This window comes from Anopheles arabiensis, chromosome 2, assembly GCF_016920715.1.
Source record: "Anopheles arabiensis isolate DONGOLA chromosome 2, AaraD3, whole genome shotgun sequence".
Classification (NCBI taxonomy): Eukaryota; Metazoa; Arthropoda; class Insecta; order Diptera; family Culicidae; genus Anopheles; species Anopheles arabiensis.
In genome coordinates this window covers 77,647,492-77,661,714 of record NC_053517.1, presented here as the reverse complement: position 1 = coordinate 77,661,714, position 14,223 = coordinate 77,647,492, and the positions used below count along the sequence as shown (strand labels likewise).

The 14,223-nt window shown below is 47.2% G+C and overlaps 2 protein-coding genes across 3 annotated transcripts in view; one reads left to right on the top strand and one right to left on the bottom strand.

Annotated features, from left to right (window-relative positions):
- Window positions 1-1,045: 1,045 nt before the first annotated feature.
- Window positions 1,046-7,062, top strand: LOC120893855 (DEAD-box ATP-dependent RNA helicase 20-like). The gene is made up of 5 exons (XM_040295994.1): window positions 1,046-1,266; window positions 1,524-2,635; window positions 2,709-2,768; window positions 4,977-5,207; window positions 5,281-7,062. Exons 1-5 carry the CDS (start codon window positions 1,250-1,252, stop codon window positions 5,841-5,843), a joined length of 1,983 nt encoding a protein of 660 aa, XP_040151928.1. The 5' UTR covers window positions 1,046-1,249; the 3' UTR covers window positions 5,844-7,062.
- A 1,979-nt stretch (window positions 7,063-9,041) lies between these two features.
- LOC120894148 overlaps window positions 9,042-14,223 on the bottom strand; it is a 53,773-nt gene continuing 48,591 nt past the window's right edge. For both annotated transcript variants that reach the window (XM_040296560.1, XM_040296561.1), the window contains exons 3-7: window positions 13,568-13,782; window positions 13,303-13,460; window positions 10,969-11,199; window positions 10,583-10,869; window positions 9,042-10,504 (exon numbers count right to left, since the gene is read on the bottom strand). In XM_040296560.1, the coding sequence (XP_040152494.1) occupies window positions 10,167-10,504; window positions 10,583-10,869; window positions 10,969-11,199; window positions 13,303-13,460; window positions 13,568-13,782 (1,229 nt within the window). In that variant the 3' untranslated portion in view covers window positions 9,042-10,166. The remainder of the gene's footprint in view (window positions 10,505-10,582; window positions 10,870-10,968; window positions 11,200-13,302; window positions 13,461-13,567; window positions 13,783-14,223) is intronic.

Here is a 14,223-nt window from a genome sequence, read left to right as displayed (position 1 = left end):
TTGGGCTCGCGCGACTACGGAACGACCCGGGAAGGTAGGGCAGGGGCGATGTACAAAATCGAGACTTCTTCTGCGCTGCACCCGCCGCACACACCCCGTGAATGTCAGGCGACAGAACCGAAATGCGTGTTCGTAGACGTACACGGTGGGTAAAGGGAAAACGGGCACACTGCTGCTGCCACTACGTTCACTTCATTTTCCACCGTGCGTTTCACCGCTCACAAAACGTCGAAACAGAGCGATGGAAATGGAAAATTGGTGTTTCCGCGAGCCGCCTGCACTGCGAAGACGATGGTGATGATGATGCCGCTTTACAACACCCAGCACATACACGCGCTCGTAACACGGGTAGTATAAGTGGTGAAGTGTTTGGTGATGAAAAATTAAACAGCCACAGGCAAACTAAAAGCAGCGAGGTAGCGACGGTAGCCGTGAAAAAAGCTTTTTTCTCCTAGCGGTCAGTGTTCTTGCTTTCCTGCTCTCGTGGTGCTGATGCTTCTGGCTCTTGTGGGTTTTTGCGAGCTACAATAAATTCCACCGTCTGCGTGCCGAAGGTAGCCGAAGAAGGGCAGGTAGCCAAATGATGCGTTCTGCACCGCCATGATGCTTTTTCGGTCGTGTCAATGTGACGGTTAGAAAATGATGCTCGAAAGAGTTTTGTAACAATCGCTAATATTTCGATAGGCTGAGGTCGTTTTTGAGTATTTTGTAATGAATTTAATTTTTGTACTCTCAAATAGTGGAACAAAACTTTTTAAAACAAAAAAAATCACATTTTGTTCCCGAATAGACGTACCCGGTCGTATGACGTTTTGATACAAATGCCAAACAATAATTTTATTAAATTTATTTATGTTTCAATTATACTTTCAAAATTATGACCGGGAAATTTTAAGAGTTTTTTCTACAATGGTGCAGCCTTCAACAGGAAACAAATATAATTTCTAAAAAATGACTTCGCTAAAATCGTTCTCAAACCCGAAAGAAACAGCCACCGTGGTATAAACGCGCGCTGCTGCAGCACACAACATTTCGTGCAAGATTTCTGCTGAAACGTCAAGTGAAAAGGAAAGCAGAAAAAAGAAGACAAGCAAATCAAGCCAACAATTTCGGTCTCGGAATTTTGTGGGATTTTTCATCGGTAAAACTTGTTCCTACAGCGTGCGAAAGGGGTGTGTGTGCCTCGGTTCCTTTCATCGCCCTACCAGCAGCGGAACGCGGAACCCAGCAGCATTTGCAGCGTGACAGGATGAGCCGCAATGGAAGGTACGGTTGATTGTTGTAACCTTTTGCTTTGCCATCTTGTGACCCCGCATCCGGGATGCGCGCGTATGTGTGTGCGTGTGTTGCATTTTTGTAAAGCTGCTTCTGCTGGGGGTGCAAGATTTTGCAAAATCCCCGACCCTACCCACCTTGAACCACCGATGCCACAAGGTCATCATCGACGTCGGTTGTATGAACCATTGCATTCACTGTTTCATTCTTTCCCGTTTTTCCCTACCCACCCCTCCCTTCCCCGACAGGCGTCGCAGTCGAAGTAGAAGTCCCCGGGGCCGGGGTGGACTGCCGGGTAGCCGGTACGAAATCGGCAAACTGCAAACGCTCCGACCCGTCCAGTGGTCCCAGGTGAAGCTGGACCCGATCGTGCGCGAACCGTACCGTTCCAAGGCAACGTACCGGCGGTCCGAGCGCGAGATCTCCGAATGGCGCCGATCGAAGGAAATCACCACCAAGGGCCACGACATCCCGGACCCGATCTTTACCTTCGAAGAGTCCGGCTTCCCGGCGGAAATCATTGACGAGCTGCGGTACGCCGGCTTTACCACGCCCACGCCGATCCAGGCCCAGGGCTGGCCGATTGCACTGTCCGGCCGGGATATGGTCGGCATCGCGAAGACGGGCTCGGGAAAAACACTGTCCTACCTGATCCCCGCCCTGATACACATCGATCAGCAGCCGCGGCTTCGCCGTGGCGACGGGCCGATCGCGCTGATACTAGCGCCAACGCGCGAGCTAGCGCAGCAAATCAAACAGGTGGCGGACGACTTTGGGCGGGCGCTGAAGTACAAAAACACCTGCCTGTTTGGCGGTGGGAAGAAGCGCAAGCAGCAGGACGATCTGGAGTACGGGGTGGAAATCGTGATCGCCACGCCGGGCCGGCTGATTGACTTTCTGTCGAGCAACCAGACGAACCTGCGCCGCTGCTCGTACCTGGTGCTGGACGAGGCGGATCGTATGCTGGACATGGGGTTCGAGCCGCAGATACGCACCATCATTGAGCAGATCCGTCCCGACCGGCAGACGCTGATGTGGTCGGCCACGTGGCCCGACATCGTGGCTCGCCTCGTGAAGGACTATCTGAAGGACTACGCGCAGATCAATGTGGGATCGCTGAAGCTGGCGGCGAACCACAACATCCTGCAGATAATCGACGTTTGCCAGGAGTACGAGAAGGAGTCGAAGCTGAGCATACTGCTGCGCGAGATAATGGCCGAGAAGGAATGCAAAACGATCATCTTCATCGAGACGAAGAAGCGCGTCGATGATATCACGCGCAAGGTGAAGCGGGACGGTTGGCCAGCCCGCTGTATCCATGGCGACAAATCGCAGAACGAGCGTGATGCTACATTAACCTGTACGGTGGTGTATGGAATGCGTAATGTAAGGAACAAAATTTAATATTTCATTTTGTGGAATTTGTTTTACAGCATTCCGTTCGGGAAGGACGCCGATTTTGATTGCCACCGATGTGGCAGCACGTGGTCTAGGTGAGTAGTTTCCTTTTAACCCTTTTGATACAGTGATTGCGAATTCGTGTGGCCAAAAGGTTGTTATTAGGTAATTTTAAGGGTTAAAACGAAGATAAGTGAAGTCGTTTAATCACGCGAAGATAACTCAAATTTAATTGCATGATCTTGGAAAATTATCTGTAAGGTGCAATCAAAAAGTGTAAGTCAAATGTCAGGGATAACAGATACTAGATTTTAATTTTGCTATCGGAAAATGCAATCTTTTCATGTAAATTACCAGACGTGTTAAAATAGTGAAGAGTGACATTCTATCCAGAAACTGACATATTCTGCCAACCAAATCATGCATATAATGGTGTTTATTTAAATCTCGTGCAACTTATTTGCTTCTTTTCTCTTCCCGAGTACTGAAAGCATAACCAAAAAAAAAAAAAAAACGAAAGCTAACAAGTAAAACCCGGCCTCCCCTTCTATCCTTCCAGAGGCACACACTCACGTCTGCCTTGAAGAGAAGCGTTCGGCCGTTCCGTACCCGGCCGTAGCGCCCGGGAGCACAGAACAGGCTGGCGGTTTTTGGTAGGGGAAGAAGGATAGCCAACCAAAGCCAAAGGTGGTTAGCCAGGTGTGTGGTGACGGTCATCGGTCATCCTGCGCCCGTGGCCGGTGCGTTTGTTGATGCGATCGTGCCGAATCGTGTCGTCTCTCGCTACTTCCGGCTCATTGGGAGGGAAGGATTCAGAGAACACGCATCCGTGTACGCGCATCACCCGTCCCATCTCGTCCTCCCATGCGTGTGTGTGTGTGTGGCCCGGATTGTGTAGCCGCGACCCATGGGATGTGGTGGGCCCGTCGGCGTGACGTGCTAGCGGAGTGCAATGAATCGGCGATGAAGCCCCACCCAGGAGAGACCTGACTGACCGATCGACCGACCGGCCGGCAACAGCAAATCGATGCTCGGCGGGCGCTGTGACTGGCGGCTTGGCAAACAAGTTGCGTTGGCGTCCATGCTGGTGGATGTCGTCGGTGAGTTCGGTCGGTCTTTCCGGGCTTGAATCGCTGTCGCTGTTGGCACTGTCGCTGCTGCTGCTGCTGCTACTACTGCTACAGCTGCCAAGGTCCGACATCAGGTTACTTCGACTTGCGTCCCGCTGCCAGGGCTGTCTCTTCTGCCGCTGTTCCGCTTCCGAGCTGCATCAATCGTCGAAGGATGAGCACATGTACACCGTGGGAAACTTGCGGAACATCCTGGAATGGAATGTGAGGAGCGGCGCACGCAAGCAGCGAGTAGTAGCGGCGACAGTTCGGCCAATGGTGCGGCAGTTCTCCACGCCAGCGATCCCGCTCCAACCAGGCAGACTTCTTCAGGTCTTTTCCGTCGTTGGAATCACCTTTTCGGTCACCACGTACCATTCGGTGAAACGATCGAAACGGGTGAGCGTTGGCGTTCGCAGGTCGCTGCGGCGGCGACGGCACCGACGGACGAGCACGGCGACACAAAGGCAGCGACGGTGGCAGGCGGCGTCTGCGTTGGTGGAGCAGTAGCCGGCAACAGCAGCACGCGAGCTCGCTGGCTACTCCGCTCTGCCTCGCCCGGCACATCGCTGTGTGCGATGCATCCAGCCCACCAGCACACAAAGTCGAGTGAGAAAATTGCTTGAGAGAATGTTAGATGCAACCGCCAGAGCGTGGTCCAATTGATCCAGGTTGATCTGTTAAGTTCATTAGCAAACAAAACAAGCAGACCGGGGTTTGTCTTTCCCCAAAATCCCTCAAACCACTTCAGAAGAGTCCCACAAAACAAAAAGCAAAAAAAAAAGAAGATTACAATTATTATTTTCTGTTAGCCTTGTTTATGTTTGCCTTGTTGGGTGGCATGCAGCCCGAAAGGAACGTATTTGTTTCTCTTTTGTTAGTATCTCGTCTCTGCTCATACATCTACACTCTTTCCACGCGTCGACAATCCTAAACTACACTCCTTCATCGACGCGGCATTACAGTCCTTCCTTACGCAACGCAAAAAAAAGAAACTGGCGAAACGTAAAGCCCCTTCCCTTTCATTGTTTTTCTTTTTGTGTTTATAAAAACGATAGGGTTTAACTGCGTGTTTGGCTGTTTGCTGTTTTGTGCTTTGTTTGATGTGTGTTACTCAGTCCAACTAATGAGCCTTTTTATTCGTCCTTTTCTATTTAACCGATACACCCTTTCCGCCGGTTTTATGCTGTGCAGACGTGGATGACGTAAAGTTTGTAATCAACTTTGACTTCCCGACCACCTCGGAGGACTACATTCATCGCATTGGGCGCACGGGACGGTGCAATAACACTGGCACAGCCTACACGTTCTTCACCCCGAACAATGCCTCGAAAGCGCGCGATCTGATCGATGTACTGAAGGAGGCAAAGCAGGTGATCAATCCAAAGCTGGTCGAGTTGGCAAGCATGAAGGTCAAGGGCAAAGGTACGTAAGCTACTCAGTCGCGCAGTCGAACCAACACACGCTAATGGCTTTCCTGTTCGTTTCACCCGTTTAGGCAATCGACACATGACAACGCGCTATCCGCGCGAGCGCCGATCGCGCTCCAGATCGAAATCTCGCTCACCGGTACGAAGCAGGCGGCCGGCGGGCCTGTCAGACCGGCGCCGATCCCACAGCCGGTCCCGATCCCGTTCGCGATCTCCGGTACGCCGCTCGCCCGTGGGTGGCCGGCGGGATGTTCGCGCCAGAGGGTCGTCGCCCGGCCGGCGCAGCATTTCGCGCAGTCCGCGACGCAGCGGAAGCGGTAGCCGGCGTCGTTTGCTTCCTCCGGCAGCGCGTAAAGCTTCTCGTTCGCCGCCGCCCAGCCGCAGCCCGGTCGCTTCTAGCCGACGGGTGAATGGGCGCGAGCAGAAGAATGGCCGTTCGCTGAGCCGCGAGCGCGAGCGTGATCGCGATCGTGAGCGCGAACGGGACCGAGACCGGGGAGACCGTGATCGGGATCGTGGGCGGGAGAGCAACCGAGATCGAGATCGTCGCCGGCGCAGTCGAAGTCGTAGCCGCAGCCGCAGTCGTAGCCGCAATGGCAACGGCAGAGCGTCGTCGTACGATCGATACTAGCTGAGCGGAATGAGTGCCGACGCGTAGAAGAACAACGCGTCAAACTATAAATGGCATTGCAATTGCCATTCGGTGTAATTCAGTGTGGAGTTATTGCGCAAAGATAGGACAATGAAGTTTTCGAACTACTGTAACTACCGTAACCTTCCTCTGAGGAGCATTGTATACAGACATTTCTTCGTTTTTTTTGACCGGCAGACAATCGTCGGACTCAGTAATCAATCATCATTTAGTGAGCAAAAGTATTACGCAAACAACTTTGAACAATCGAAACAATTCCTATTGCGAAGGAGAAGAAGCGGAGGGAGAGGTGATACATTTTCCCAGCACGAGGATTTACTTGTCAAACACACAATCCTCGCCTTTAGAAATAATAACAAAAAAAGAAACAGATAGATTAAAGGTAGGTGAAAGAGAAGTAACGATGATGAAGGAGAAGTTAGAAAGGCAGAGGCGATGAGCCGCGTTGCAATTCCGGAACATACATCTCCGAGGAGCGCAAAACAAGTAGAGTGAATGCATTTTATGGTTTTGTTTTTATCACCACACACTATTTAATTGTAAGCTGTGTGGTTAGACAGCCGAGTGTGCACCGATTGCAGGCGAACATGCCTGCGAGACAGCACCGTATATGAAGGTATCTGAAATGCACTTGCACGTTGGAAAGCTGCAACTGAGCGTAAGGAGCCGCCCAGGGCGAACAAAGCAAAGCTTAGGAGCTTTCGTGTTTGAGGGCCATATTGAAGTGCACGTGTTGGTTTCATTTAGCCGTAAAAGAATTCTCCTCCATTCCTAGCCCCATTTATGTATCAGAAATATATATGAAAAGGAATTACCTTCATGCTTGCATTCATAGGCTCTGCATTTTTCTCTGATTTCTGCAGTTTGTTTGAAATACTTCGTTACTCGAAACCGTTATTTAGGGCACAGTGTTGCAGTGAAGTTGATCTGGATTATTAGTTACGTACGAGCAGAATTGAAATCTTGTACTCGTTTTAAAAGCTTAATGTAAAAGGGAGTTTTGCTTTTAGTTTTGGTTTAGATCTTAATCTAACGAAAGAGAAAGACAGTCGTGCACTGAACCCAGCGAAAGAGAAAGAGAGGAAAAGCAAAAAGAGAATGCATTTTTAACTAATGTGGTGTGTGTTCGAATTTGTCTAACAAAATTTTCGATATGAATAAATGTACGCATATGCAAATGGTTTCGTTTCTAAAAGTATTTATACTTTCGATGATTGTTGATCCCAGTTCATTTAATGTGCTTTTGGAAAACAAGTGGATACTGTTTATACCGATTTCAAGTGGCATTTGATAGTATATATTTATCTCTACTAGTTGCTAAGCTGCAAAAATTATGTTTCGGTGGTTCATTATTTGTCGTGGTTCAACTCTTATCTGGTGCACCGTTTCTATGCAGTTAAAGTCTGTGACTTTTTCTCTGAATGTTGTCTTAGTCCATAGGGTTTCCCACAAGTCAGTTTCCTTAGTCCCTTACAGTTCGTTAAAGACTGTACTTCTATTCTTCCTGTTAACGATTTCCTGCTATATGCAAATGACGTTAAAGTTATTCTTCTTGTATCCTCTACAGCTGATTTTGTCTCGTGCTTCAATCCTGGCTTTGTAACTTCTCTACATGATGTCCTTCTATCGGCTTAGTCCTGTGTAACGAAAAAAATGATGTGTTTTTTGTCCAATCCTGTACATGTATATCTCACTATACAGTCTCTGTAATGCTCCTGTGTGGATTTGTCTAAGGATCTCGGCGTCTTATTTGATCAGAATTTCTCTTTTCAGAAGTCTTATTTGATCAGAAAGAAAGAGCATACGGACGATGTTATCAATAAGGGCCAATAAATGTCTTGATTATATCTGTCGTGGTGATTGTGAATCACTTCAGTATTTTTTAAATAATGTTTCTACTTGTTGCTCGTCTAATGGGTTAGTGCTTTGTCCTCCTAAATGTTGTGTCGTCCTATAGGAAAAATTTCATAGGACTGCTTTTTTGGTCAAACTCAGATCTTCAATTAAGGACCTTGGTGTTTGGCTCGATGACACCATCACATTCAACGACCTGATCAACCATGTCGTTGATAAAGCAAACAAAGTGCTGGGACTCATTGCTTGTCTGGCCTCTGAGCTGAGAGATCCGCTATACCTGAAGGCACTGTACTATGTTGGAATTCGCTAGTTTTGTGTGGACCCCGATTGGAGGCGTCGCTATGCAGAGACTAGTGAGAGAGTGCAGAGGAAATTTACACGTATCGCAATACGTAGATTTCTTCACAGATATAATGCACCTGTGTCCTCATATTCTTTCCGCTGTCGTATGCTAGGCTTGATGGAAATCAAATCGCGACATTCACAAGCGCAGTCATACTTCATCGCCAGCCTACTTACCTCCAATATCGATGATCCCTCGCTCCTCAGCTGTATTCCTCGTCGTCTCCGCGACAGATCTCCCAATTTCAACCTCTCCCGACGTTCAGCTTTTGGCCAGGAAGATCCGATTTTGAGAGCTTGCGCTTCATTTAATCAAGTTCATGATATGTTCGACTACCACATTCCCTTGTCCAGTTTTCGCTCTCGTCTTTTCGAGTCCTTATCTATATCATCAATCCTCCATCCTTAACATTTCATTCTTCCTTAGTTTGTAAGATATATTATTGTGAAACTCTGGGCGGCTGACAATATGAAAATAAATAATAATAAACAGAATATCCACTGAAATTCGCGATCCATTCTGTCTTAAGTCCCTTTATTGTTGCTGGGTCCGTTACGTATTGGAATATGCCTGTATCATCTGATCTCCTGTTCAAGTATTTATGGTCCAAAGGATTGAAAGGATTTAGAAATGATTTACAAGGATTGCATTTCGTAGGTCGCTGGGTCATCACTCTATTCCCCTTCCTTCGTATGACCATAGATGCTCTCTATAAGGCCTAGCTAAGATGGAGCACCACCTCTCGGTAGCTTAGGCTTTCTTTCGTATAGGACTTCTTTAGCCTGTTGTTTCATACGATCGATGCTCCCTACCTTCTGTCCCGTGTACATTTTTATGCTCCTTGTCGCACCTTACGTTCCGTCCTTTACTTACTTCCGAATTATTGTACGCTTAAGTTAGTAAGTTCTATTTCTGTAACTCAATAGGGCCGAACAATTAACATTAATAAAAAATAAAATAAAATAAACAAGCACGAGTTTAGTTTTACGGTTAGCTTTATTTTCCTAGATTTTCGCACAATTTTCACAATTATTGCTGGCGTTAGCGCGACGGCCACCGATGGGGCCACCCTTTTACATTGTTTATCGGTCGTTAATGCTATTAATGATGCTTTATTTTATTCCTCACATTTGCGGATTCGGTGATTCGTGGTCCCATTGAAGGAGTTTACGATCAGTGATTTCTTTGTCTCTCCCCCTGTTAGTGTAAGCGCGCGGCGGAAGGCTTTTGTGGCCCCGATTACCTCCATATCGTCGCATCGGCTCGCTGGGCGCCTCTGTCCTTTTGGGCGCATTCCGTTTTCCCTGTCAGTTCTTGTCCGCCCAATTAAACAGTAATTAGACTAGCATTATCTTATCTTACTGCGGCTAGAGCTGCGCGTTTACGCGTGAACGCAACCTTTTACCGACAAGTTCGTACCGATCAGCATCGTACAGACGCGTTTTTGCTTATATCCCGAAGCACGATCGTGTTGTGTGTTTGATTTTTTTTCGCACACACAACCAGCAACTTTAGTATGTTTTAATCCTATTGTTTTCGTTCCGCGTGTTCTTAAACTGCCCAAGTAAAATGAATTTTCCTTTTCGTTTCGCACGCTGAAATATTCTCCCAGTGCACAAGCGTTTCTATTAGTATCTCTTCAAACGTTAATTAGTGTCTAATTTGTTCAGCGTTCAATTTTGTGCTATTAGTGTAAACTGTCGCGTAAAATTACAAAAAGAAAACCCGCTGCTAAAAACATGCATGAACCCCAGTGTTTGCTCTCGTGTGCTCTCTCACCGACGGTGCCACTGCCTACACAGGAATCGAATATTTACAGCTTGTTGTACCCTCACGTTCTAAATTAATAATTCCCACCCCGTACGGTGAGACAGCACCGTGCGTCCAGTGTTGTCTCCAGTTTCTCCAGAATGCATAGGACCGTCCACGGTCGGCGATGGCCAAAATGGAAGTGTGACATAGCGTCGTTCGCGCCGATTCGTCCACTTCAGCCCGCCGAGCACGGCAGTCCGTATTTGTTTTGCTTTTTCTTCTTTTTTTTTGCCTTGTTTGGTTCCGGTGTGCGAGAGAGATCATGCTCACCGCGTGAGAAATCGTGACTTTCAATGGCGAACGATCTCGAGTGCGATCGTGCAGAGTGCGGCAAGCAGGACGCCCAGTAGCCAGCCCGTCCGCCGGGAGCTACCGCTGGCGCTCTCGAACGATGCGTCCTCCTGCTCCTCCTGCCGGGTGATCACTTCGCGGAACACGATCGTCTCCTCGACCTTGGCGCTCTCGTTGTCCGCCGGCAGGGTTGTGGCTTCCGGCTGCTCCACATCCGCCGTCCGGGCTGGCACATTGTGGATGCTCTCGAACACGTTGCCGGCACGGCTGTTGCGGGCAAGCTTCTGGTTGGTGAGCTTCAGCTGGCGAATTTTCTGATCAATCTCCGATACGGTGTCTGTTGCAATAAGGGAGAGACAGAAAGAGAGCTAAAATAAGGTACTGGAATAACGCCAACCGCTGCACCACAACTTACTCTGATCTGCATTCTCGTCGTAGTTCACCTTGATGAAGGTAGTCATGGTGACTTCGTACACCTTGTTCGGGTCGGCCGGTGCAGCACTGATCTCGCGTTTCCGCCGTCCGAACGCCGTCTGACCGTTGCTGCAGATTACACCCTTGCACCGATCGACGCACACGTTGACGGTGCCGCGGAACTGGACGTAGGTCGACTCGGGGAACTTGAACGCGCGGAACTTGGCCGCCAGCAGGTCACCGTCGACCGTGTTAAAGTTTTCGAACAGATACGGATCAACCGAGCAGCTGCAGAACAGTGGGGAAAAAGGTTAGGCGGGTAAAGTACTGGCATGACCTTCGGCTGTCGGCGGGATAGTGTCAAAGGCGCGTTAAAGCCCAGCTTACCCGTTGAAAATGATCGTTTCCTCCTGGTATTTGGTGTCGGTGACGAGCATGTAGTTGACGCCGAGCCCGTAAATTGGTGCCGAACGGTTGTCGAGGAAAATTTCCATCTGCAGGTGAGCCCCGGGGCTAACGTTAAGGTCGCCCGATACCAGCTTGTCGCCCTGGCGGATCGCAATACCGAGTGACGGTTCGGGGGCATTCTCCGTGATCGAGGTCGTTATTTCGAGATCTCTGTAATGAAGAAGGAGAGATGGAGAGGGAAATTGTAAGGGTGAGTAAATGTATGTAAATGAAAGCATGGCATGTTCTTGGCAATCTATTGGATAGGTATAGGTTTCACACAAATATTGATTACAATGAAGTACAATTTTGCCTTTTTAGAAGACTTGAGGTGGTGAATAATTGTTTTATTATGACTCTTTGTCTTACATTGTCTTATCGACTTGAAGATATAAAGTCTATCTCTCTGAATCGATGCAAAAGACCCCCGATGTCCAACAACTTTATAAAAAATTGACAGCAACACCAGTCGCTCTTAAAAGACGATACGAAAATATTCAATATAGACTAGTCGCTCAAACCTAAATACGGCCTTTCGAATACTTAAATCTATTATAAATTAAGGTCATAACATTATTAAAACATAACTGGAATAGTGCTCCTGGATAATGAAACGAGATTTGAGATGTTTCTATATTCGGGTCTATTTTTTAGCCGAAACATAGCTAAAGAATGTCATCTATGACGTGTAAGGAAAGCTTTCCACAGAAAGTGGTCCAACAAACTGTTCAGGAAACTTCAAAATTATATAGGAATATAGGTGGGTTAAGCCGGCCTATACAGGCTTTCGAGACTTTTTTAAGTACTACGCAGCCTGATCATCAATACTTGATTAGGGTGACGGTCCTTACGAGAATTGAACCCAGGACAGGCATGTTATTAAGTATCCGAATTGAAGATAATACTGCGGTACCTCCCAATGCAAAAAGGAAAACCACTGGACTGGAAAGTTCCATGACTGAGACAGATGTAGGTACTATTTTTGGACCCGAATTAAAAAGAGGATCAGTATCAGGACCTAAAATGGGGTTACGATCTGTTTCAGAATCGATATGGAATCTTAATCAATTCAATGACCAGTATGTGTTTGGGATCAGTTGCAGTACAATAGGTACATGTTACAGAATTTGTACGGGGTAAGGATTAGTTCAAGAGCCGATATGGGTTCAGTGTAAGTTCTGGTATAGGTTGGCGATCAATTCCAGGGCCAATACGGCTTTGAGAGCAGTTTCAGTTTCGGTATAGAGTCAAGCTCAATGGAGATGAGATTAGAATAAGTTCTTTCATCTGTAAGAGATCTGTAAAATTCCAGGACATGCGTTCGGAACCAGTCGCCGGATCAGTATGAGATCATAAAGTTTCTAATAATGTGTTCCTTAAAAGTCACCAGGAATTGGCGTTGTATTTTAATTTTTTTGCGCGCAGCCTATAGCTATAAGATTTCTTGAAATTATCTTGCATAACCCTGTAACCGGGCCAAATTAACTAGTGCATAAAAAAATTAAATCAATGTGTTTGCTCTCGTTACAAGTATAGGTTTTCGTATACCAGAAAAGTGGTCCCTAGATTCAGATTGGTTGAGAAAACATTTGATTAGGAGGACCCAATTAGTGCAATAAATATGCATTCGAATTTTATCATGGACATGTGGTGACTTATTTTTTTTTTGCTAATTTGTACCTTTTTTGCTAAATTATTTTAAGCAATTTAAGTAATTTGTTGTTTTTTGCTAAACCTTGGCATATGAGTAGACTCTATACATAAAATTATAAAAAAGTTATACATTTCTATAATTGTATCGTGCCGTTTTGAAACACTTGTTGATTCTACTGATCTCTAGGAACGTCAATTATCTGACTGACTCTCAGACTTTTAAGCATGTTTCGTACGTAGAGTTTTTGAAGAATTCAGCAACTGGGCAACGAAAGGGATCTTGGTCATTTTGAAGTCCTAGCAAAATAATATGCATATTTTATTACAATCCTGATTTCACCAGGAGACCAACAGATGGCCAAAGAAGTGGCGATAAGGGAAGGGGAGTAGAGGGAGATTCTTCCATCGTTACATGTCGTTACCCTAGCGAGAGGAAGGAGTCCAACGGGGTGTGTATAATATTGCGTCACGTACCTCATGAATGATTCGATAGCTGCTTTAATCTTTTTTAAACTAACTTCATTTTTTATGCTAACGTTATTTATGGATGGCTTCTTACGTTGAACGTATAGTATAGTAGAACGGTGTAAAAAATACATTAAAAACAGCTTAAACACTTACTCTGGTTCCTGGAAGCCGGCGGGTAGCACATCCCGCTTCACGATACCGTGCGTCACATTGTAGCTCGGCCCGGTGGTGATGCACTTTACGCTCACGATCTCCTTGCCAGTGTCCGGTCCGGTCTCGACGATGATTCGATGATAGAAAACTTTCTTCCCCTGTAAAGGAAAAATTAAGCAAAAGTTGTCGTGTTGATTAGCATCTGCAAAACACCCACCCTTCCATTGCGCTCAATGACAGGAACACACACACGCCGGGTACGTACCGTAATTTGATTGATCACCCGTGTCACACCGCAATCGTAGATGTTGGTGAGCGAAAGCTCAAACACGGCCAGATTCTCCCGTATGGTGGGCTTACACTTCGGATCCGGATAGCCCTTCATACCGTCCAGATAGACGGCCTCGCTGGAGAAGTTTTCCGACGGCAGTGCAACGTCGACCCGCATCGTCTCGTCGGCGCACGTTACCTTGTGGGTGGCTGGGGCGGAAGGAAGATGGAAAACATACACAGGTACAGGCCATTAAAACAAATGTTATTTTGGGGTGGGTAAATTGTACACTCGTTGGTCGAGGAGGTGGTGGCAGGCAAGCGAACAGGTGCACTCTAACGGAAGCTAGGGGAAGGCATTTTCTTCCCATGATCGCCCCATGAATGCAGCGATGGGACGAGCGCCACGCATGAACATCATCATTTTATCAACTAGTCAGCCAATCAATCTAAACAGCTACTGCTGATATTGATCGTTTGGCCAATTACCGGGGACAGTGGGGTTTGGGGTTGCATCACGTGCATCGGGTGTATTCTTCCGTGTCACGATTCTATGCTCCTGGACCGGTTTTGGGAGGGGTGATGTGGAGGGACAGTAATTGGCTCTAGCTCGTCCCTTGGGTTTACTATAAATTCCGATACATTCCAGAA